The sequence below is a fragment of the Eriocheir sinensis genome, chromosome 5 (assembly GCF_024679095.1).
Source record: "Eriocheir sinensis breed Jianghai 21 chromosome 5, ASM2467909v1, whole genome shotgun sequence".
Taxonomy (NCBI): domain Eukaryota; kingdom Metazoa; phylum Arthropoda; class Malacostraca; order Decapoda; family Varunidae; genus Eriocheir; species Eriocheir sinensis.
This window is the reverse complement of record NC_066513.1, coordinates 22,194,845-22,217,820: the sequence shown is the minus strand read 5'-3', so window position 1 is coordinate 22,217,820 and position 22,976 is coordinate 22,194,845. Positions and strand designations below refer to the sequence as shown.

The window sequence follows — 22,976 nt, the reverse complement described above, 5'->3', positions numbered from 1 at the left end:
GAGAGAGAGAGAGAGAGAGAGAGAGAGAGAGAGAGAGAGAGAGAGAGAGAGAGAGAGAGAGAGAGAGAGAGAGAGAGAGAGAGAGAGAGAGAGAGAGAGAGAGAGAGAGAGAGAGAGAGAGAGAGAGAGAGAGAGAGAGAGAGAGAGAGAGTAAAAAGAGAGAAAGAGAAAAGAGTAGATAAAAAAAAGAGGTGAAAAAAACAGAAAAAAAAAAAGAAAAAAAATATTGCATAACTTGAAATAGAACCAGAAGTAAAAAAATTAGGAAAAGAAAAAAATGACTGACTAGAAGTAAAATTTAAAAAGGGAAATAAATTAAAAAAAACAATGACTTAAAGTAGAAATCAAGGAAAAAAAGTAAAATAGAACGAACAGAAGTAGAATTAAAGGAGAAAACCAAAAAAAAAAAAAAAAGAGAGAAAATCGATGACTAGAAACACGTAAAACCAAACGAGGTGGAAAATGAGAACCCAAGGAAAAAAAAAACAAATCAGAAGGCGTAAAAAAAGAAAAATCAAGACGAAAAACAAAAAGAGAAGATCAAGAAAGGAAGATAAAGAAGACTACGAGGAAGGCGCAGAAGGCAGGCGCTTGTGAAGGGAAGCCTCGCGCGGTGCTACAATACGACTTCTAATAAACACTTTACGAGTCTGTGCTCTCAGGCAAATGATGGGAAGGCCGCTGGGAGGTGAGGAAAGAGGAGGAGGAGGAGGAGGAGGAGGAGAAGGAGAGGGAAGAATAGGAAAAGAAGTAGAGATGGCGAGTTACGTGTGAGAGGAAGGAGAAAAGAAGGAAGAGGAGGAGGAGGAGGAGGAGGAGAGGGAAGAATAGGAAAAGAAGTAGGGATGGCGAGTTACGTGTGAGAGGAAGGAGAAAAGAAGGAAGAGGAGGAGGAGGAGGAGGAGGAGAAGAAGGAGAAATAAAAGAAAAAAGAAAAGAGGCAGGAATGTGAGTAGCGTGTAAGAGTATAAGTAGGAGTAAGAGGAAGGAAAAGAGGAAAAAGGAAGAAAAAGAGGAGTAAGAGGGGGAGGCGAAGCAGAAGGAAAATGAGGAAGAGAGATAGCAATGGTGAGTGGCGTGTAAGGATAAGAGGAAGGATAAAAGAAGGAAGAAGGAAGAAGAGGAAGTAGTGGCGAGTGAGAAGATTAGAAGTAAGAGGAAGGAGGAAGAAGAGGAAGTAGTGGCGAGTGAGAAGATTAGAAGTAAGAGGAAGAAGGAAGAAGAGGAAGTAGTGGCGAGTGAGAAGATTAGGATTAAGAGGAAGAAGTATAGAAGGAAGAAGAGGAAGTAGTGGCGAATGGCGTATAAGACTAAGAAAGAGAGAGAGAGAGAAGAGGAGAAGGAAGAAGAGGAAGTGGTGGCGACTGGTAAGAGTAGTATGGAGGAGGCAGGGGAGGAGGAGGAGGAGGAGGCAGTAGTTAGTTAGGTGTAGGAGGAGGTGGGTGTGGGGAGGAGGGGAACAGTAGTAATGGTGGTGACGGTGGGCGGCAGGGTGGGGTGGTGGGTGGGTGGGGTGGTGGTGGAGGACGGTGACGGTGGGTTAGGTGGTGGGGGGAGGAGCCAGACAAGGTGAGGCGCGGGGAGAGCAAATGTCAGGTGGAAGGACAGAGTGAAGGAGGGAGTAGTCGTGGCAGGAGGTCCGTGGAAGAGGCTCTGCGTTAGCTTGGCTCGCTCGTGCTTCCCGTGGTGTGCTTAGTTCAGACGAGGCGGGGACGAACACGGGACCGGTCAGGCAATCCAAGAAGTCAATCAGCCAGTGAGTCAGGCGCGCATCCCTTTGCATACAGGAAAGGAGTTACTCAGCACCACTATTCTAGAAGACGTGTGAGTGTTCCGTATGCAGCGTGACCCAGTGCCTTAGAAAACTTGTCCGTACTTCCATATCCTCTGAAGTGAGTAAGAAAACCCCAAGGGAACGAAGATAGTGTGAAGTGCCGACAGGGGGACGTTACACGTGTTATCCCTATCCCACACCTGTCAGGGAAGCGTCAATAGTTAAATTAAAACCTGCGTCAAGTGCCTAAAGGGGGAAACTACAAGTGTTGTCCTCTTTCCACGTGACAGACGCTGCTTCGGGCCGCCTCCCTACCCGCCGAAGGAGCCACACGCAGCAGGGGGAGAGAGTCTTCACACAGGGCGGCGCTGGCGTGGAGGAACGGTGAGTGTTGCGTTGGCTGTGTTGAGGTCGCTTGGGTCGGGGAACATCCTTGACTAGAAAGGCTATACTAGATACGGGGAACATCCTAGACTAGAGAAGAGGCAAACGTTGACATTTTAGTGAAGAGAAAGAAGAAAACGGTGCTGCAATGTAATGTGTTATGTTTTGGCTAGTTGAGGTCGTACGGATCGGGGAGCACACCTTAGACTAGAGAGGCTATACTAGAGAAGGGGACCATCGTAGACTAGAGAACAGGCAAACGTTGACGACATACCAAGGACAAAGAGAAAGAAGTGGACTTAGGAATGCTGCATTATGCGTAAATCGATATCAGATGACTAACGTAAGGAATAACTCATGATGTATTGATGTTAGGAGAGAGCTAGAACCAGGTGACGAGAAGAACCTTTACACTCACATCCTGACACCTTCAAACCCTAGCACCTTCACACCCTGGCACCTTCACACCCTGGCACCTTCACACCCTGGAAGGAGAAAGAGATGACATAGAGAGGAAGGATGAAGACGTTGGGAAAGGACTATTTTGCGGGGGAGAGAGAAGATTAGAACCATTACCGAGGAAGAATGAAGTAAACAATCATAAACAGGAAGGGTTAACACGTTGGGAAAGGCATTTATTCTGCAGCATACCAATAATGGCTGATGATGATGATGAGGGTGATCAGGTGGGCTGGTAGGCGAGTCTCCTTCATATGTCAGGGGAGTTACCTGCGCGCGGCATGCAAGACAGGTGCGGTGCTTCGAGGACAGGCACGGGGCTAGGCAAGGCAGCAGGTAGGGGGGTAGTTAAGGAAGCACGCAGGGAGACAGGTACGTAACATAGTAGTTAGGACGACAGGTAGGTATTATAGGAGATAGGTAAGTGGTTAGAGACATGCAAATAGGGAAATAGGTTGACAGACAGGCAATAACACATGCAAACAGACACGCTGATAAGCATGAATAGGTAGGTGAATAGGTAGGTAATGGATAGGTAAGTGAGTAATCATAGAGAAAAGATAAACAGGTAGATAAAATAAACAGGTAGATAGGTAATAAAACATGCAAGCAGGCACGCTGGTATGTATAGATAGCCAGGTAAATAGGTAGGTAATTAACAGGTGAGTAAACCCATTGAACAGATAAATGGGTAGAAAAAACAAACAGGTAGATTGGTAGGAAAACAAACACACGAAATGACTAATAGGTAAGTATACATAACCAACCAGGTAAGCAGATTAATAGCTAGGTAAGTAAGGAAACATTCTAACAGCAGAGAGGTAAGAAGGAAGGAGCAGTACAAAGGTAAGCATCCAGACAGACAGACAGACAGGTAGACGTGAAGGCAAGCAGACAAACAGGTATGAGGAGACAGGCGGAGGCTTGTACAGAAAGAGGCGGACAAACAGACAAAAACAAACAGAGACAACCTCGCTCACACACACACACACACACACACACACACACACACACACACACACACACACACACACACACACACACACCTTGAAGTTGAATGCAGTGAGAGAGAGAGAGAGAGAGAGAGAGAGAGAAATATAGCAGACAAGAGAACAAGACAGTACTAACTCCCCCCGTTCTCTCTCTCTCTCTCTCTCTCTCTCTCTCTCTCTCTCTCAGGTGGGGAGACAGGTATTTTTTTTCCTCCCCGTGTATTCAAGGTTCTTAGGGAAGGAGTGAACCTGACCTGTCCGTTACCTGCGACTCACCTGTACTAATGATAATAATAATAGTAGTAGTAATAATAATAATAATAATAATAATAATAATAATAATAATAATAATAATAATAATAATAATAATAATAATGATAATGATCAGAAGAAGAAGAAGAAGAAGAAGAAGAATGATAATCGGGAGGTTGTGGTGTTTCCTAAGAGTGTATTTTTGATGTTTTTTTACTATTTTTATTTACTAGTTTTGTTTCTTGATTTTGTCGCTTTTTTAATTTGTTACGAGATTATTTCTTTCTGGTTCTTGTAGTTTATTTTTTATTTTTTTGCTTCTATGGTAGTAGTAGTAGTAGCAGTAGTAGTAGGAACAGAAGCAGAATTCCCTGTAAATGTTTTATGAAATGCCTACTGTTCACACACACACACACACACACACACACAGCAGTCCTTTTATCAACCATCCAACTCGCTGACAGACCGACATTAGCTAATAAACGAAGCAAGTTAGACCCTCCATTATACCCTCCCCTCCCTCCCTCCCCCTCTCCCTCCCCCTCCCTCTGCCCCCTCCGTTGTCATGGTTACAGTAATGTCGACCTTGACCCCCCCCCTTCTACCTCTCTCTCTCCCCTCTCCCTTGGTCGTCCCCTCGTCCCCCTCCTCCTCTCCCTCCCGACACCTGGCCATTTACCGCAGGTATTTCAGCAATTAGCAGCACGGTTGAGCTATTAGCGTACCTCCGGCGCCCAAGACTGCTCCTCCCTTATCTCTGACCGTCCTTGGGGCCTGGCTCGTCTCGCTCTGCTGGCGGCGCAGAGCTGAGGAAGAACAAGAGAAAAAGCAAATAAATGCAAAAAGTCTCTGAACGGATGTGTAGATTTTTTTTTTTTTAGTTTTCTGGCTGTTTAAATTTTAGGAAACTGGCATATTTGGCATATTTTTCTTTGAATATATTCTGATGTTTCTGTTGAATAAGCATATATATATATATATATATATATATATATATATATATATATATATATATATATATATATATATATATATATATATATATATATATATATATATATATATATATATATATATATATATATATATATATATATATATATATATATATATATATATATATATATATATATATATATATATATATATATATATATATATATATATATATATATATATATATATATATATATATATATATATATATATATGAATTAGACATTGAAGTAAGAGGACGAATGATGGAGGGATAGGAAATTAGTTTGGCAGAGTGAGTGAGACATTTTCGCTGAAACAAGAATAGCAGAGTCCCGCGTGTGCTGCGTCCCGTGCTGTATGTACAATGGAAGGGCAGGGCAAATGACTGACCGACTTGCCTGCGTAGTGGATGAAACCAGTTCTGCTGTGTGTGTGTGTGTGTGTGTGTGTGTGTATTTACTGTTCCAAGTACTACACACACACACACACACACACACACACACACACACACACAAACACACACACACACTTAGTCTGTTCTGAAGCGATAATAATTTTTCTGGGAAAGTAAAATATCCCGCCAGCAATGATGGAATAGGTGGCGGCGCTCCAACTTTTTTTTTGTATACTTAGTGTATAATATTCCGCCACGAGATGGAGCTGACCTCAAACATGCAGCCTTTTTACCATGACCACACAACCCTGTTTCAGAGCGTTCGTGCGGCGCATCCACGAAATTAGTTCAAAACTTTACCGCTGGATGTCACTGCTCCCCATTCCAATCACGAGTTTCGGAACTGAATGGCTCGGGCGCTCAATTCCCTACCCCAGAGTTTCAAATCCCGTGTTGAGTGGTAGCAGCATCGCCTTTCTCATGCGTAATCCTCCATCCAATACTTTCAAACCCATGTAACGTAACAGAAGCATCGTACGTGTGGAGTTTGATCCTGTGCAACCCGAGTTTCCCTTCCGTATTGCGAGGGTCACACTGTAATGACTAGGTAATTGGAGTTAATCACAGCGCAGCACCCGTGGTGATGGAAGGAGATTGGAGTGTGTGTGTGTTGTGATGCTGGTGGTGGTGGTGGGGCGGGGAAGGGTGATGGTGGTGGTGGGGGGGGGGAGGGGGCAGCGGATACGGATAAATGAGACATAATTATGATGTTTGTGTTGTTAATTAGGTGCACAGAAATTTAGGTTCAGCTGAAGATAATGAAAAAGGTTTATTATGAAAAATGATGATGTGGTAATTAGGAATGCTCACTCTCTATCTATCTGTATACCTATCTATCTACCTCTCTGTTTCTACTATTAAGCAGTGAAAATAGAAGCAATGGTGGTGGTGTTAGTAGTAGTAGTAGTAGTAGTAGAAATAGTGGAAGTGGTGGTGGTGATGTTGGTGATGATGGTGTTAGTAATGTTAAAGGCAGTAGTAATAGTAGAAGTGATGATGGTAGAAGTAGTAGTAATAGTAGTAGCAATGGTAGTAGTGGTAATAGTAGTAGTAGTAGTAGTAGCAGTGGTAATGGTAGTATAGTAGTGACATTGTTGGTGATGAGAAGGGTGTCAAGTCTTGAGGGCAAACAGACTAATGAACCAACTTACCTGTCGAGGCCTCCGTTTACAGGTGCTAATTATCTCTCTCTCTCTCTCTCTCTCTCTCTCTCTCAAACCGGTATATATATAAATAACAAGTGAATAAAAAAACATCTATAAAATAATAACGCTTTTGTCAACGATTTCCTGACACGTTATAATTACCGTTGTATATTTTTCACGTCCAAGGAGGCGACTAAGGGGAAAAAATTTAATGAACAGCCCGCAACTCGCTACTCCTGCGCAAAACATGTCAAAAGGAGTAACCAGTTTTAAATGTCCTGATACTCCCTCCTTGCAAGAGTTAAGTCGTAGAAAATCATAGGAGCTAGGAAGTCCAGACGAAGTAAAAGCTGTTCCAGAGTTTACCAGTGAAGGGGATGAAAGAACGTAGATACTGTTTAACTCTTGCATATTGAAGTTGGACAACATCACTAATTGTAATGTCTCCTTTGGCCCCTCTCATTGCACCTGTTCTGGCTATTATTTCCATTCTTTTTTTTTATCCTCCCTTGCAATGTCTTTTATGCGACTCGACTATTCCCATCATTACGTACTATTGTTTTTCTTTGTTTTCATTGTGTGTCGGTATTCCTTTTCTTCCTCGCCTTTTATCTCTGTAATGTTCCTTGGCTTTGTTGTTCTCGTCGTCAATACGCCAATCACAACAAGCCTTTCATCTCCTTGCAGCCATGGCGACGTCCTCCACCACAAGCCGACGGCAGCGGGCGGTGGTGACGGTACTGCTGCCGCTGCTGCTGGCATGCCTCGGCCCCCCGGCCTACACGCAGTCCCTACCGGTAAGTATCCAAAGAAGGAAGGGAGGGAAGGTAGGGGAGGAGGGAGGGAAGATCAGATACAATTCCTCTGTCTTTCCTTTTGCTCTATCTGTACTACCTTCTCCACTAACCTACTTCCTCTTCTTACTATACCCTTGATTAAAAATAAATAAAGAGATCAGGGTGACAAAGAGAGAAGGATGAAAGATATATTAACAGGGATACATGCAGAGTCCGTTTATCATTTTCCTAATATCAAGATGCTCTAATTACTCCATCCTTCCATCTGTTATTAAGTCTTAGAAGGAAGAAAGGGGAAGAAGGGAGGGAGTGAGGGAAGAGGAGCAGGATGACAGTGAGAGAAGGATGAAGGATAAATAAACGGATGCGTGCAAGTGTCCGTCTGTCACTTTCCGCGTACCAACATTCTCTAATTTCTCCATCCCTCCATCTCTTATTAACGTCTGATTTTGTTAACGTCGTACAAGTCTTTACTAACACTAATGTGGCTGGTTTATTTTTATTTTTTTTTACCCGATTATTTAAGGCATGGTTAGCTGGTTTTGTTGAGTTTTTTTACATCTTTTCTGCGACCGAGTTTGTAATAGGTCGACTTAACTGTGAAAACCCAACACTTCTAACTAACTCTGTCCCGGGAATAGAATTATAAAGCCAAGCTATAGTCTTCCAAATATGTCGAGGCCGGTCTGGCGTAAGATCCCGCGGGTCCTTTCCTCCCCTCTGCTCTGCCACACAGTCCCAACACCTATCTCTTCCTCTCATATGTAAGCTATAGGTAACATATGAGAGGAAAAACTAGGTGTTGGGACTGTGTGGCAGAGCAGAGGGGAGAAATGGACCCGCGGGAGCCAACGCCAAAACGGACTCGACAATTTTATAGCATCATTACTGTTACTAAATGCTAATACGACGTTTAAAATAGCTACCGTAAATCTTAGAACAGTTATACTTAGTTCATTAAGCATTTCCTTGGTATCAGCGTCCTTTCCTCTATCGTCTCAGGGTCATGGAGAGATGCACACGACGAACTTCTCCTGCATCGGTAAAGTCATCGGTGGCTACTACGCTGACCAGTACACGAACTGCCAAATGTTCCACGTGTGCACTCTAGACGAGAAAGGTGAGTGTGCATATGTATGTGTGCGTGCGTGTGTGTGTGTGTGTGTGTGTGTGTGTGTGTGTGTAGCCCCGTCTAACACACCTGTCTGGCCTGATACTGCTGCACTGTTTACCTGGCGCTCGCTCACCTTAATTAAGACGGAGATGAGACGATGCAGAGGGAAAGTTACAGGTGGCTCATACAGACACGCCACCTGAGAGAGAGAGAGAGAGAGAGAGAGAGAGAGAGAGAGAGAGAGAGAGAGAGAGAGAGAGAGAGAGAGAGAGAGAGAGAGAGAGAGAGAGAGAGAGAGAGAGATAACTGATGACACCTTTTTTAATTACCAGGGAAGGTCAATGACTACACGTTCCGGTGTTTGGCGGGCACCGTGTTTGACCAGGAGACGAGGGTGTGTGAGAGGGACGAGGAGGTGGACTGTAGCCGTTCCGAGTCCTTCTTCCACCTGAATAACGACCTCTACGGACCTGGCATCATCCCTTCCACGGCGTGAGTACTCCATGACAACACCTGCTTACACGTTATTCTTTTTCCCATACCTGTCACTCAATCACCGCCATCCGTCCATCACGCTGTTACCTGGATTCATGCTCATAAGTGTTTGTGGTTCCTTCCATATTACGTTTTCCTTTTATCACATTCTGTTGTTTATTTTTACTTTCTCTCTCTTTCTTATTTTTATTTATTTTTTCCTCCTCCGCCTCCTCCTTCATATCTTCTTCCATCTTCTCATTCCTTTTCCTCTCTTTCTCCTCCTCTTTCTCTTCCCCCCTCTTCCTCTTCCTACTACTACTACTACTACTACTACTACTATCTTTGACATCATTATCAACCCCATAATCACTATTCACGTGAGCTAAAATACAATTAACTTAAATATTTCCTTGGACTAAAGCAAAATTTAAAAAAATAAAAATAAATCACCATCCTAATATAATTTATGATAATAGAGTAATACATTGTTTTACCATTTATGTAGAGGAATAATTATGTTGTATCCAGGGATTTAGTTTTAAGTACATGTTCTGTGTAACCCTTTTATGTTTTTATGTGTTTTTCCTCCATTTTTTTGCCGTCAACACTGCAACACACCCCAACCATTAAGGCAGTACAGCATCTATACTATATATATGTACCCCAAACTACCTCCTACCCCAAGCCTAGAGTAGCACTAGACCACACGTAGATCCCACACCTTCCTTATGTAGAAGACGATGGATAGGAATAGTCCACAGCGGGAGGGAATGAGTAGGAGGGCGAGGGAGGGACGCACACTCGGGGAAAAAGCTAGAAAAAAAGGTTCAGGTCTTGTGTATGTCCGAAGGTTATGTGTACACGTCCATTGTCCGGCGCTGTGTGTACGCCCACTTAGCGTCTGTGTACTCAGCCAGGTAGTTTAAGCGCAGACACACACACGGTTGTCGCCTTCTAGTTCCTGTCTCTGTCCTAACACACGAAAGCTGCGAGGGTTGCTGTGAGGGATGAGGGGTGAGGCAGCGGTGTGTGTGTGTGTGTGTGTGTGTGTGTGTGTGTGTGTGTGTGTGTGTGTGTGTGTGTGTGTGTGTGTGTGTGTGTGCTTCAAAAGGCAGTCGTAGGCCCTTCTGGAATCTTAAATGTGAGGAGGAAGTGTTTTTGTTGAACGTGGATGACTGTTGAGGAATGAATGATTATGAGGCATGCAGAAAGTGTGTGTGTGTGTGTGTGTGTGTGTGTGTGTGTGTGTGTGTGTGTGTGTGTGTGTGTGTGTGTGTGTGTGTGTGTGTGTGTGTGTGTGTGTGTGTGGGGGTGTGTGTGTGTTCGTTTTATATGCAGTCTTGGCGTTGTATATAAGAGCGGAAGGAAGTGCAAAGAATGAAAAGTGCGCCCGTTAAGCTGTCCCACAATCTTCAGTGAGGACGAAAAGTGGGTGAGGCGGACGCCAGCGTATCCTTGAAACTCCAAAAAGAGGAAGAAATCATCAAGAACTCTGTAAGGACGCGACGTTATGTAAAAAAAAAAAAGGTTAAAAAAAGATGCGAGGTGATGCGATGCTTGTTTGTACAGTATGTGTGTGTGTGTGTGTGTGTGTGTGTGTGTGTGTGTGTGTGTGTGTACGAAACTGGAAACAGGTAAGGCCGTCACACCTGAGAAAGCTTATGGCAGGTGATCGGGCTAAGCGGACACCGTTTTACTTATTTATTTATTAATTTGTTTATTCATTCACTTATCATTTCACCTATTTATCTTTTCTTAATTGGATGCAATCGGCCAAAGGGGTTAAAAAGCAAACCAAAACAAACAAACAAACAAACAGGAAGAAAACGTACCCCGCTATCCCCCTCCACGGCAAAAAAAAAGTGAAAGTAAGGAAAAAAATGTACAAAAAAGTCAAGTCCAGGAATGGTTTCACTTTTTGGTTCGAGTTGATATCCTTGGTTTTAATAATTCGTTTTAATAAGCCGCTGAAGGGAAGGTCAGAGTTTCTTGCTGAACTGTGAAGCCTTTTCTTTGCACGGTACTAACGGAACGACTATTTTTCCGTTTTTTTTTTAATGTTTTATTTTTTTCACATTAATCTGAGTTAATTTTTTTCCGAGCATTTCTGCGCTGCAACAATTATAGCGAGCAATTGGTTTGATTTGATTTTTTGTGTGTTGCGAGTCAGAGCGAGGCAATTTTTCATTTTTTTCACATGACCTCTGCACCGAAAAAAAAAAAAAAACCGGTAGATATACTTTTTGATATTCGGAACGTCACGACACACCTTTACCGTTCTGACTTTATCTCTTGGCTCTCTTTATATCCCCGTCAACATGTAATAATTATACAAGAGAAAAGTAGCAAAATAAATCGATGTCATGATGAGAAAGCAAGAGGAGACATAATTTTTCTCAGGCACCGATAATAGAAAATGTTCGTGTGTGTGTGTGTGTGTGTGTGTGTGTGTGTGTGTGTGTGTGTGTGTAAAGAGACCCATCCAATCACTGCCTGCTCCCCATCCTCCCACACACACCAGCTCTCGCGCCACTGCACAATATGATACAGAGACTCCACCTCAATATTGCCCCGTCCCGCCACCGCCAATAATGTCTTGCCGGGGTGCTCTTCCATTCCCTTTGTGAGTCTCTGTATCATGTTGACGCTCTTCCTCTTGTTTGCTCCTGAGCCAACACAGCACGCGGCCACAGCCTCCACCACCACCACCACCACAGCTCTGCCACACACTGCTCTTGTCATGCCTTGCAGCCGCTTGGTTTGTCCTCGTCTTGTGCTTCGTCACTTTCACGTTTTCTCTTTGGTGATGCTCGCGGGTGACCTGCTGACGACGACACGTGTTTCTCGAGTGTTCATGTGAATCACGAAGGGTTTCTTTATTGGTTCGTTGTTTTCTGTGTATTATGCTAATTGGGTTTCCTGGACCATAATCTTGCGTGCTGGAATCCATCGAAAATAGGATTGGCCTTCTACATAACTGGCTCATTTTCGTGTTTCATGTTCCTTTTTCTTGTTATGTTGTGATCAAGTCAAATTCAATATGTAAATGTGATGCGTGTTTGACAACGTGAAGCATTTTGACAGTCTCGCAATGCTGTCAGTTCCTCGCGCGTCGGCAGGTCCTCGCCAGCACTCACCGCCTGTCATATTTTAAGCTAATACTTGAGCTCGTTGGCTGTTGTTAGCTTCTCTGCGGGGCTCCCGTGACCGCCCACTGCCCTGCCTAGCCTCGTGTCTCCTTCACCCCCAGAGACTCGGAGGGAGACTCCAGCGCCGCTAAAGTGCAGGTTCTGGACCCCACTGTCGCCCTCATGGGAGCCCCCGCCCCCCCAACAATCCCCACTGACACTGAGGAGGCCACCACCCCAACCCCCCACCAGCACCCGTCCTCCTCCCCTCGACCCCCAACCCAACCCTCCCACCTCTCTGAACTGCCGACCCCACCCCAGCCCCAGACCCGCCCACCCCGCCTCCAGCACCAGCCTCAATCTCAGGCCCAGACTCAGACTCAGGCCCTTACACGGCCCCACACACAGCCCCACACACAACGCCACACACAGCCCCACACACAGCCCCAGACCCAGACTCAGCCCCAACCTCCCCCCACCACCCCCGCCCCTCCCCCTGACAGTCTCCCCGGGGTCACTGCTTCCACCACCCGGATGTCCGCCTCCACCTCTGCCTCCATCACCGCCGCCACCCCCGCCTATCCCTTCCCGCCCCTGCCCTTCACCGTCAGCAGGACCTCCACCTCTGTCTCCTCTTCCTCCCGCGTCCGCATCCAGACCCCCCTCGCGCAGATCTCCCTTAACCAGGGCGTGGATCCCTCCGTCCTGCCCGCCCCCCACCTGCGGCCCTCCCTGCTCCGTTTGGCGGCCGAGGCCCAGAACTCAGGCCAGACGTCCAGGATCCTCAAAGACATCACCCCCGCCACCCAATCCCCCGTCAGTGCCCAGACGCCCGCAAACTTCCGGGACGTCCCCAGAATCTCTGTCGTCCGCCTTGACACTTCCGGCACCACCGTCCCCCGCACCACCGGCGCGACGCCGCGCCACAGACAGAAGCGACAGTCGACTCTTCAAGGCCACACTCTCCCCACTACCTTTCCTAGAGACGCTGAAGCTTTCGCAGACTTAACCACTTCCTCCAGACTAACTAACAGTGACCAACCATTTCCTACTGCTGGCGACAGCCGCAGATTCGTCTCCTCACGGGGCCGCACCAGGTTTAGGCAACCTTCTCGTGACCAGTCAGGCACAACCCAGCAGGTAGCGCAGGGCCGCGCCTCCGCAGGCCGGCAAGGGCAGGGGGGAGGGGGAGCAGCTAGTTTTATTGACAGTCAGCCACAACGTAGACAGAGGGTCAGACCTGCATCAAGGGTAGCCGTGGCGCGCCGGCCCGTGGCGGCGGCGCAGAGCCCTGCACGACCCTCCCCCGCGTCAGCCACCTTCAGGCACCGCGTGAGGGTCGGGGCGGCCACGCCCGGCCAACCCGGGCCGGTGCCCTCCACAGCCCCGAGAGACTTCCCTTCCCCCGCGGCTCCCTTGGCCGCCCCTGACACCCACAGACAGCCCCCCCTCCCCTCAGGCGACCTCCCCCAGCCTCCCACAGCCCTGACAACCCAGTTCCCCTCTGACAGCCACATCACGGTCATTGACGCGGTTGAGGAAACAGCCACCTTGTCCAGGACCGACAGCTCTACTCCGACTCCTGACCACACCACCACCACCACCACATCGGCACCTCCGTTCGAGTTCCCAGTGACCAGTTTCACCTGCATCGACAAAATCCACGGTGGACTTTACGCCGATGTTGAGACAGGATGCAAAGTTTTCCATATCTGCTCCGTGTCACCCGACAAGAGGTTAGTGTCCTGGAACTTCATTGGTCTGCAAAGGTCAGCTTACTGCAGTTTGCATCCCAGTAACCCCTCTATAAGATTACTATCAAAATGAATCTCAAATATAAGAATTTTCATCAGCCAGAGTTACCTCACCATCATTTTAATGCACGATCTAGGCTGTTTCATGACCTCCAACAAGCTGTTACATTACCAAAGTTACGCTACAGTCCTTTGGTTGGTGTTTTCATGATCTCTCCCTCATTCCAGCATCAAGTTACGACTCAGCAATAACCCAAAAATAAAGTTTCCACAGCTCACTATCTTTGTGAGCAAATCCTGTTTCTATTTCTCAAACATACTATTAATAAGCCACCAGAGTTATGGCTAAGTCAGTCCTTGTCTACCGTCTCTCTAACGCCTCCCTCCCTACTCAGCGTCAAGGACAACAAGTTCGTGTGCGGTCCCGGGACGCTGTTCAACCAGAAGAGTCGCACGTGCCAGGTGGAGAGCGCCGTGGACTGCCTCTCCGCCCCGTCCTTCTACTACCTCAACGACCGCGGCAACCCCCCAGGTACGATGCTGTGTGTGTATGAGTCTTACGGAAGAGACAAACAAAATGCTCAAAACACTACATAATCAACAGTGCCCATAATTCGCTGTTCATATAAAGAGAACTAAAGAATGCCACGTGAAAAAGGCCTTAAAAGAATGTTAAAAAATAGTTATTGAGCTAATGTTGTTTATGAGTGTTACGGTAAAGGAAATAAATCAAGGGATGAAAATATACAATCAGCAGTGTAGCGCCTGACCCGCCTGATGGGTGAGCCTCCCGTAACTCACTCTGCGAGGGGGGTAGCCTACCTCTTTGGCAGACTGGTTAAGAAGTGGCTTTCCCATCTCGCTCCATGGTCGTGGGTTCGATCCCCGGCCCCAATAAAATCCTTTCCTTGGATTAAAATCTCATGTGTGTCGTGACACGCTGTGGTCATGTGGAGACACAGTGAAGTGGAATTCGGGAGATACAGCAGTGCCCACAACATATAACCTTGTTCATCCACAGAGAACCAAAGAATGCCACGTATAAGATGCCTGAAAAGAATGATCAAATATTGCTCTAGAGCTGTCACGATGCTCCCCTCTCAAAAGTAACCTGCCTCACAGCATTTGGGTTACTTTTTGCACCTCCCCTGCATTATCTTTCTCTCTTACCTGAAATCAGATTTATGCACCACTTGTATTGTTTGGTCATGGTTTCAGCTTTCTTCTCCTTGCCTGCCTCCTTTACTTTGTTAATTTACATGATAATTTTCTTGTAATTCCATTCATTTAAAGTACCTTGTCATTATGGTGTTGATCACATTTTTTGGCTTACCTGATTTTTGCAGTTACTGACATCTTATTCAAGTTGCCTTATTGTCTCATAACTTGCTAAATTTCGTGTTATCACGCAGCTCTGCACATGCCATGCCAATGAACTGCTCTGATATTTTTTCTGCCATTTTCCATTCCTTGTCCACCCCCTTTCCTCAGCCAGCCAGTCATGCAGAGTGAGAACTCTAAAGGGCATGCAGTCTCACACAGCAACTTACTTTTCACCCTTGTCTCTTGCAGTCTTTGTAGAACCCACTGTACAAATCCCTGAGGAGCAGTTCCCTGAACTGCGGTTTGACTTCCCCCGTATCCCTTCCTCTCCCACCTCTCTCTCCTCCCCACGTGCACGGCGTGATGCAGGTAATTCTGAGGTGGTGTGCTGGGCTGGGGTTGACTTGGTCCTCCGTGCCCTGGACTGACCTACAGCTATGGACGTGTCAAGCTGGGGAACTGGAATGACTGAATACTCACTACTCCCTGACAGCAGTAGTTCGCTTGCTATTTTACAAGGCACAAATAACCAACCACCCAAAGTACAAACTGTCACGCGATGAGTCTGTTTAAAGTTTAACCTGTTGAGTTTCTCCTGATGAATTTCTGACTTACTGGCATGATGTGGACAGCAGCCAGAACATGAACTCACTGAAATTTGATCCTTATCTCATATGTTGATAAATTTTTTAAATTTGAGATATTGAGTTTTTAACCAACTTTGACTGACTGGCATGATTTGGACAGCAACCAGGCCAACGTAAAACTCAATGAAGTATATTACTTGCCTATTAGATATGACAGTCAGCTTAGAACAGCACTTCCCCCATGTATAAGTCATTAACAAAAGCACAACAGTACAAGAATACTAAGTTATTACCTAAGATCCTTAAAGTTACTTGATATCAAGAGTATGTCTGAGTGTACCAAAATCGTTGTGGCTTCCTTCTAGAGGTTGTTGTTTTTATTTAGTGGCTCATGAGACTTGACCTTTGTATGAATCTGAATTGTGATCTGTTTGGTTTGTATATAGTGCTCCCCAAACCACAGTGAGACCCAAGACTGATGCATGAATAAAATATCTCACAACACTGTATCCTTGCAGATGTGAGCGTAGACCTCTGTACCAGCCGGCCGCTGGGCACCCCTCTGGCGGACATCACCTCAGGCTGCATCTACTACAGCATTTGTGAAAAGGTTGCAGAGGGACGTGTGGTGGAGAAACGACACGGCTGTAAGAAGGGCTTGTTGTTCTCCCAGCTGAGGAAGCGGTGTGTGCTGGCCAAGAAGGTGGGTGGTGTGTGGTGGTGAATGTGTGGTGAATATTATGGTGGAAGATAATATTGGTAGTGTGATTCCCAAGGGGATGATGGGTGTGGTGGATAGCCTTATGGTGTAGGATGTTGTGTATTTTTAAGTGAGATATTAAGGTGGGTGACGTGTGTTAGTCAAGATGGACGATTGGAGCAAGTCACCAATTGTGTTTTTCATAGATTTTATGCTTTTTCTTCGTGTTTCATACTTTTGTTTGGAAAAAGAGGTGGATTTGTTATAGTACTCTCTTAGAAGATCAGAGATTTGCTTAATGTCTCAAGGACAGCTCCATCATTCTTCATATACTGACATGACATATTTCAACAGGTGGAGTGTGTCAAAGAAACACTGAGTGAGATCCTTGGTCTGGGGGCTGCTCTGCCACCCTCAAAGAGTGGCCGCAAAAGGCGTGCTGCTGCTCTTCTGTCGTCACACAGGTTCCGTCGAGCTGCCCTGCAACCACTTGTCAACATGGTGGCAACACCCAAGATGGAGGACGCCCAGGTGCGCCGTGTCTTCTCTAACCTTGCGGCCCTCCAGCAATGGACTCTGGAAAATGCACAGCATTCTACATTCATCGAATTGTATTCCTTGACTGACAACCCAGACAACCACTACCCTAAGAAGACTTACAACACTCCTACCAGCCCTGAGCTCTCTAAGGGCTATGAGTATTCCCTGCGCAGGAAGAGAGACATCACCAATGTCACCGTGGAGGGACAGGTGGAGTTTGTGAACCACAGTGTCAGCAGTGCCTCGGATGGTTCTGTCTTTGATCTGATGGACTCTCTTGGTATTGAAGAGACACACACTGAGGAAGATGGTGATTCTGTGACCCGCGTCACCTTTACCGGCACGTTGGCGCTACCCACTATTGCCACCATGACCATTGGCCACCGATCAAAAGTGCAGGCCACCGTGGCAGCACTGAAGCAAGATGGGAGTTCTACTGCTGCCTCAGGCCCACCATCCTTACCAGTCATCCCCACCACCCTCTCCACCTTCACTGTGTCAGGGACACCTATCACAGCACCCACAGTGGTAACAGTAACAGTCACCACCACAAAGACAGTCATACCCTCTGGCTTAGCCACAGCTGCTGCAGGTATACTTTCAACAGCAACAGTCCCCACTGGTCCTCACTCTGAATCAGCACCCAATCACACTCCTGTAGAGACCTCTTCTGGAGTAATGGCAACTCCTGCATTGGACAAAGACTTGAAGAACAGGTCACCAGACAATGGTCACACAGGTAAAGAGGAGGGAGTTACGGACGCTCCTTCTGCCCTCACTACACTTTGCATGTTGGCTCCTCCCTTGGATGCTGGTAAAAAGTCGAACGATCCTCCAAAAGTGAATATTCTACCAAAACGTAATGCCATAAGTGAGCCTTTGACTGAGACTCCTGAAGATGATACAACCACTTCAACCACCACCACCACCACCACCACCACCACTACCACTGAAACACCCTCCACAACACCCAGTGTTTCCTCCACGACCTCTACTTCAGAAACAGCTGAGGAGACCACCACAACCACAAGCACCTCTACCACACCCAGTACCAGTACTACCTCTACCACCCCCAACCCATCTTCAGACTCCAATGCATCAACAACCACCACTACCACTACAACTACCACTCCTGCCACAAACTCCACAGCTGAAACTACATCAACCTCTGCTGCTCCAGACACCACAACTACCACATCTACCACGACTGCTGCTCCTGCTACCACTACTGCTAAAGGAACAGAGTCAGCAGTGGTGACTCCTGAAGTCCAGGCCTCAAAGGAGAATGCTGACCTGACTGTTGCTGAAAGTGTGTCTACTCCAGAGTCTGTTTCTGCTCCTGAGTCATCCGGTGAGTCTAAACCTGCTGCTTCTGCTTCTGAGCCTGCTAGTGATGCTGAACCTGCTGCTCCTGAACCTGTTAGTGATGCTGAACCTGCTGCTTCTGAACCTGCTAGTGATGCTGAACCTGCTAGTGATGCTGCTGCTGCCTCTGCCGACATTGTTCCTGAGTCTCAATCCACTAGTAATGCTGAGTCTGCTGCTCCTGCTTCAGAACCAGCTAGTGATGTCGATAATGCCCCTGCCGAGCCTGCTAGTAAGGCTGATGCTCCCCCTGCTGATGAGACAGCTGACCAGTCTAGCCTTTCTGCTCCTGAGACTGCTGGCGATGCTGATGCTGCCTCTGCTGATGCTGCCCCTGCTGAAGAGTCTGACCTTCTTGCTCCTGAGTCTGCTAGTGAGGCTGACCCTGCCCCTGCACCTGCTGTGGAATCTGAAAATACCACCTCCACCACCACCACTACTTCTGCTTCTACTTCTACAGAGACTCATCCGTCCAGCTCCAGCACAACACCAGCCACCACCACCACCAAGGTAGAGGAGACACTGCCTGAGAGTGTAGCAGAGGAGGTTGCCGCTGAGACTGCTAATGATAATGCCACCACCACCACCACTACTAGCACCTCCACCACAACCACGATTGAGAGTGTATCGGATGTTGTTGCGCCGTCGGGAAGCATAAATGTCTCCACTACAGTTGTGCCGGATGCTGAGAGTGCCACTACAAACACCTCAGCCTCGCCCTCCGTCACTGAACCCTCTGTCACCCCTAGCGGACCTTTTACGAGCGAGAATTTACCCGAAACTAACTTTACCTGCAAGGATAAGAAGCTGGAACAGTTCTACCCTGACCCAGAGGCCAATTGTCAGGTGTTCCACTATTGCTTGCCTGGTTTCCAAAAGAAGACGGTTCTTGATCTGAAGTTCCTCTGCACTGGAGCAACCAAATTTGACGTCAAAACACAAAAGTGTGAAGACATGGAAACAGTAACTTGTGGTCAAGAGGAGGACACAAGTGCAGCAAATACTACTACCACCTCCTCCACCACCTCCACCACCACTACCTCCTCCACCACATCCACAACCACCACAACATCTACGACAACAGGAAGCACCACTACCTCTACTGAATTGACTCTTGGGACCCCAGCCAATGAGACCAGCACTGAGGAAGGCTCCCCAGCCAACAAGACAGAGACAGAGAGTGCTCCAGTAGCTGACTTGAGAGCAGAGAGCATCAATGAGACAACCAATGCAACAACAACAACAGAAGCACCGCCATTACAAGCAGATGCGGAGGTCACAACCACCAAGGAACCAGAAGTCGCCTCCACCACCACCACTACCACCACAACCTCAACCACCTCCACCACCACCACCATGAAGCCCGAGAATGCCACAACAGAACACACAAACTGGAACGTGACAAAACATGAAACTCACGAAAACGAAACTAAAACCGTAGAGGAGGAGGTAGCCAGTGTTACCCATCCCCCAAAGACACCTGAAGAGGCACCAGAGGAAACTGTTGCAGAGACTGAAGCTCCACAGCTGGTGGTCGAAGAAGTACAAGAAGAAAACACAGAAGAGAGTGACATCCCATCCACGACATTCAGCCCCACTGAGGAATATGCCACAGAAACAGAGATTCCTGACACAGAGGTAGTAACAGAGCAAGTGGAGGAGTACCCCAGCACCGAAACTCCCCCAGAGACTGTCACAACTATGGAGGCAAGTCCTGAGGAGGCTTCAGAGCCAGAGCAGGTGACAGAACTGGGGCCTCTCATGCGCCACGACACCCTCATTGGCATGCAGACCACAGAGGGAGGGTTGGTCGAGGAATCCCAGACTGAGGCCAGCGTGGAGACAGCAACCTCCTCCTCCACCATGGATCCTTCCGTCCCCACAGAGGAAAGCTCCACAGATACGTCGGTGTCTACGGACGTGTCTGTGGTGAGCAGTGACTCTGTGTCCAGTGCAACCCAAGTGTCTAGTGACGTTTCGGTGTCGAGCAGCGTCCGACCAGAAGAGGATGCATTGTAAGGCCTAAATGTTGACTCCTTTGTATCAGAAGGGTATTAACGGCATGTTGTGATTCATGTCTGTATTAATTAATGTACTTTTTTGTTTATTTATTACTATTGAGAATTACCAGTATAGGTCTGTGTAAAGATTACTATGTGCTTGTTAAACATAACATTCTGTGCCAAAAACTGTTTGCCTGACTTGGGCTCTAGAAGCATAGAACATTCCATATGGTGTAGAGTTCCAGCTCTGTGATACATTGTTCACTTAGGTCAAGGAAATCAAGTGGGAGAATCACACTTCTTTTTTTATAGGGTGCACTTTTATCTCATTCTTCATAATGAAATAACATGTTACTGTGTAGTTTGCATATGTAATACTCATACTGTCCTGTCATACTACATGTCATTAGTGTTAGCCCGGGTTGCCGCACGCCTCATCTCTCCACGAAGCTCTCGGAATCACAGGGAAGCTTGGGCTGACTGTGTTGGGGTTTGTTCACTGACAGCTTCACACCAGTCCAGTTAGTACACATGTCAGAAAAAAACTACCTCCCTGGAAAACTGAGCTGAGGTATGAGAATGAAATATTGTCAAAGTAAATATTGATAAATGTTACCTTGATGGAAGTTCATATTTATACTTCAGCTCAATTCTCATGTTTTTTCCTGATATGAGTACAAATTGGGATGGTGAGTACCAGTTGACAGACACACCCTAATTTTGGCTCAGGATGGGGAAGGGAGGGAGGGAGGGATGGGCGCCTTGCTTGCCTCTTCAGTGATTGTGGCAGAATATCATTGTTAATACTGCTTGATATTACCCTCGTTGATATCTTTTTAAGTTTAATTAAACATTTTTCTACTACAGTAAGTCCAGAGTATCAATGACATGCACACACTGATCAGTTGTTTGCAGAAGCACATAGTCATCCATCTCTTGGTGGTTTGTGTCTACCGAGTGTTTCCATTGATCAGTTTAACTTGTCAAGATGCAAAGGATTATTCAGTAATTTTTTTTACATTCGATTTTCACTTTTATTTACAAGTATATTTATCTTTACTGCATAGAGCTTGCCTTTATTATCATGCATCATTGTTTTCTCTGCATCACATTATTTTAGTGAGTTTTACTGATATATTACTGCAGCCACAACAAGCCAGTGTATGTGTGTGCATGTGTGTGTGTCTGTGTCTGTGTGGGTGTGTTTGTGGGTGTGCATCTGTGTGTGCATATGGAGGCCTGAGCAGTGCGGCAGCCCCTGTGCACCAGCGTGTGTGTGCAGCCATCACTATGTAGATCATCCTGGTGTAAATATGGTTTTCATTCCTTTAACTCCATTTTAATGTTACTGAGAGGAGGAACAGCTTTGCAAAGGGAGGGACTGACTTGGGCACGGCAGAAGCAAAAGCTGAAGAAGAAGAAGAAGGAGAGGAAGAAGGAGAAGGAGAAGAAGCAGTTGTATTGTTCCTTTGTGCAGTATTTCATGTAGTTTAGCTGGAGAGAAAATAATGTGACCGTGAGTGTCTATGGAAGTGTTACATGCAGGGCTGTGTGTCGAGTCCAGGAACATTGATGAACTCTGACCCCTGCAGTTGATGGTTTATATATATATGCTAAGTGACATTTTTTTTTAACTACACTACTACTACTATTACTACTACTACTACACCCCTGGGTCGTGTATTGCCTCCGAGCCGAAATGTTTACGATATAATTCCTCCACGTCCAGAGTTGTGACAAACGAGTGCGATTAGAAAGATATTTTCCATGTTTTAATTATGCATGATTTGTCACACACCATGTATTGTAGTATAGTTAGATATGTTTTTTTTATTATTAATCCTAGACTTTTTATTTCACCCTACTCATAAAAGTCTAAATTGATTCTCTTCATTGGCTCTGATTGTATATTTTTCCTTCTTTTATCTCTTTATATATATCTCTGACCGCCTTACTGATGCTACACGCTAGGCACCTCATGTTTACTGTGATGATGAAGAGCACTGACAAGCCATGTTCTTACCTATAGCTGTGTGGGAGTCATGCAGTACGTATATAGCCGTTGGTGCGCAGGAGCACTGACATGCAACACACCTTATGTATTGCTAGGTAGTGTTACTCATACTACTATACTCTAAGGAGGACGGAAGCGTTATCAATATTTATTATTACTCCACGATGAGGCGAGCGAGTGACTCATTGATGTAGAAGTGTCCCTCGGATCAGCCAATCTGGGCAGGCAGAATACAATGACATTATTATTATTATTATTATTATTATTATTATTATTATTATTATTATTATTATTGTTATTTTTTTGTGAGTTGTGATAGAAAATAGTTCTTTGATCGCCCGCCCAAGAGTACATCAGTGTTTTAGATAAATATTAAAAATTTAATATTATATAATGTGATTTTTCTTCTACCATACATGTAGTGAAACGCCAGAATTTACTCTTTACTACACTCCCACACGACCACTGTGTGTAATGAAACACACGAGAAATTAATCTAGACAAGGAGTTAAAGGTTTTGCTGGCGCCGGGGATCGAGCCCGTGACCAGAGAGACGGGAGAGCCACTCCTTAACCAGTCTGCCAAAGAGGTACCCCACTCGCAGTGTGAGTTATGGGAGGCTCGCCCATCAGGCAAGTCGCTGCACTACAGTAGCACTGCGGTGGTACAGCAAATATATGTTCCAGGAAAGCCCACAACGTGCCTGCTAACCCTTATTAATGTTCTGCATGCCACT

General features: G+C 46.1%; 1 protein-coding gene across 6 annotated transcripts; it reads left to right on the top strand.

Annotated features, from left to right (window-relative positions):
• The first annotated feature begins 1,584 nt into the window (after nucleotides 1–1,584).
• Nucleotides 1,585–22,634, top strand: LOC126985275 (uncharacterized). Of its 6 annotated transcripts, none has more exons than XM_050839932.1 (10): nucleotides 1,585–1,824; nucleotides 2,065–2,158; nucleotides 7,126–7,235; nucleotides 8,238–8,355; nucleotides 8,682–8,841; nucleotides 12,077–13,690; nucleotides 14,104–14,240; nucleotides 15,281–15,400; nucleotides 16,137–16,321; nucleotides 16,673–22,634. In XM_050839932.1, exons 3-10 carry the CDS (start codon nucleotides 7,128–7,130, stop codon nucleotides 20,240–20,242), a joined length of 6,012 nt encoding a protein of 2,003 aa, XP_050695889.1. In that variant the 5' UTR covers nucleotides 1,585–1,824; nucleotides 2,065–2,158; nucleotides 7,126–7,127; the 3' UTR covers nucleotides 20,243–22,634. The 6 variants fall into 6 exon arrangements, with proteins under 6 accessions (XP_050695889.1, XP_050695884.1, XP_050695910.1 ...); XM_050839927.1 differs by having other exon boundaries at nucleotides 1,585–1,892; XM_050839953.1 differs by having other exon boundaries at nucleotides 1,585–2,158; nucleotides 16,673–18,209; nucleotides 18,684–22,634.
• The last annotated feature ends 342 nt before the right edge of the window (nucleotides 22,635–22,976 follow it).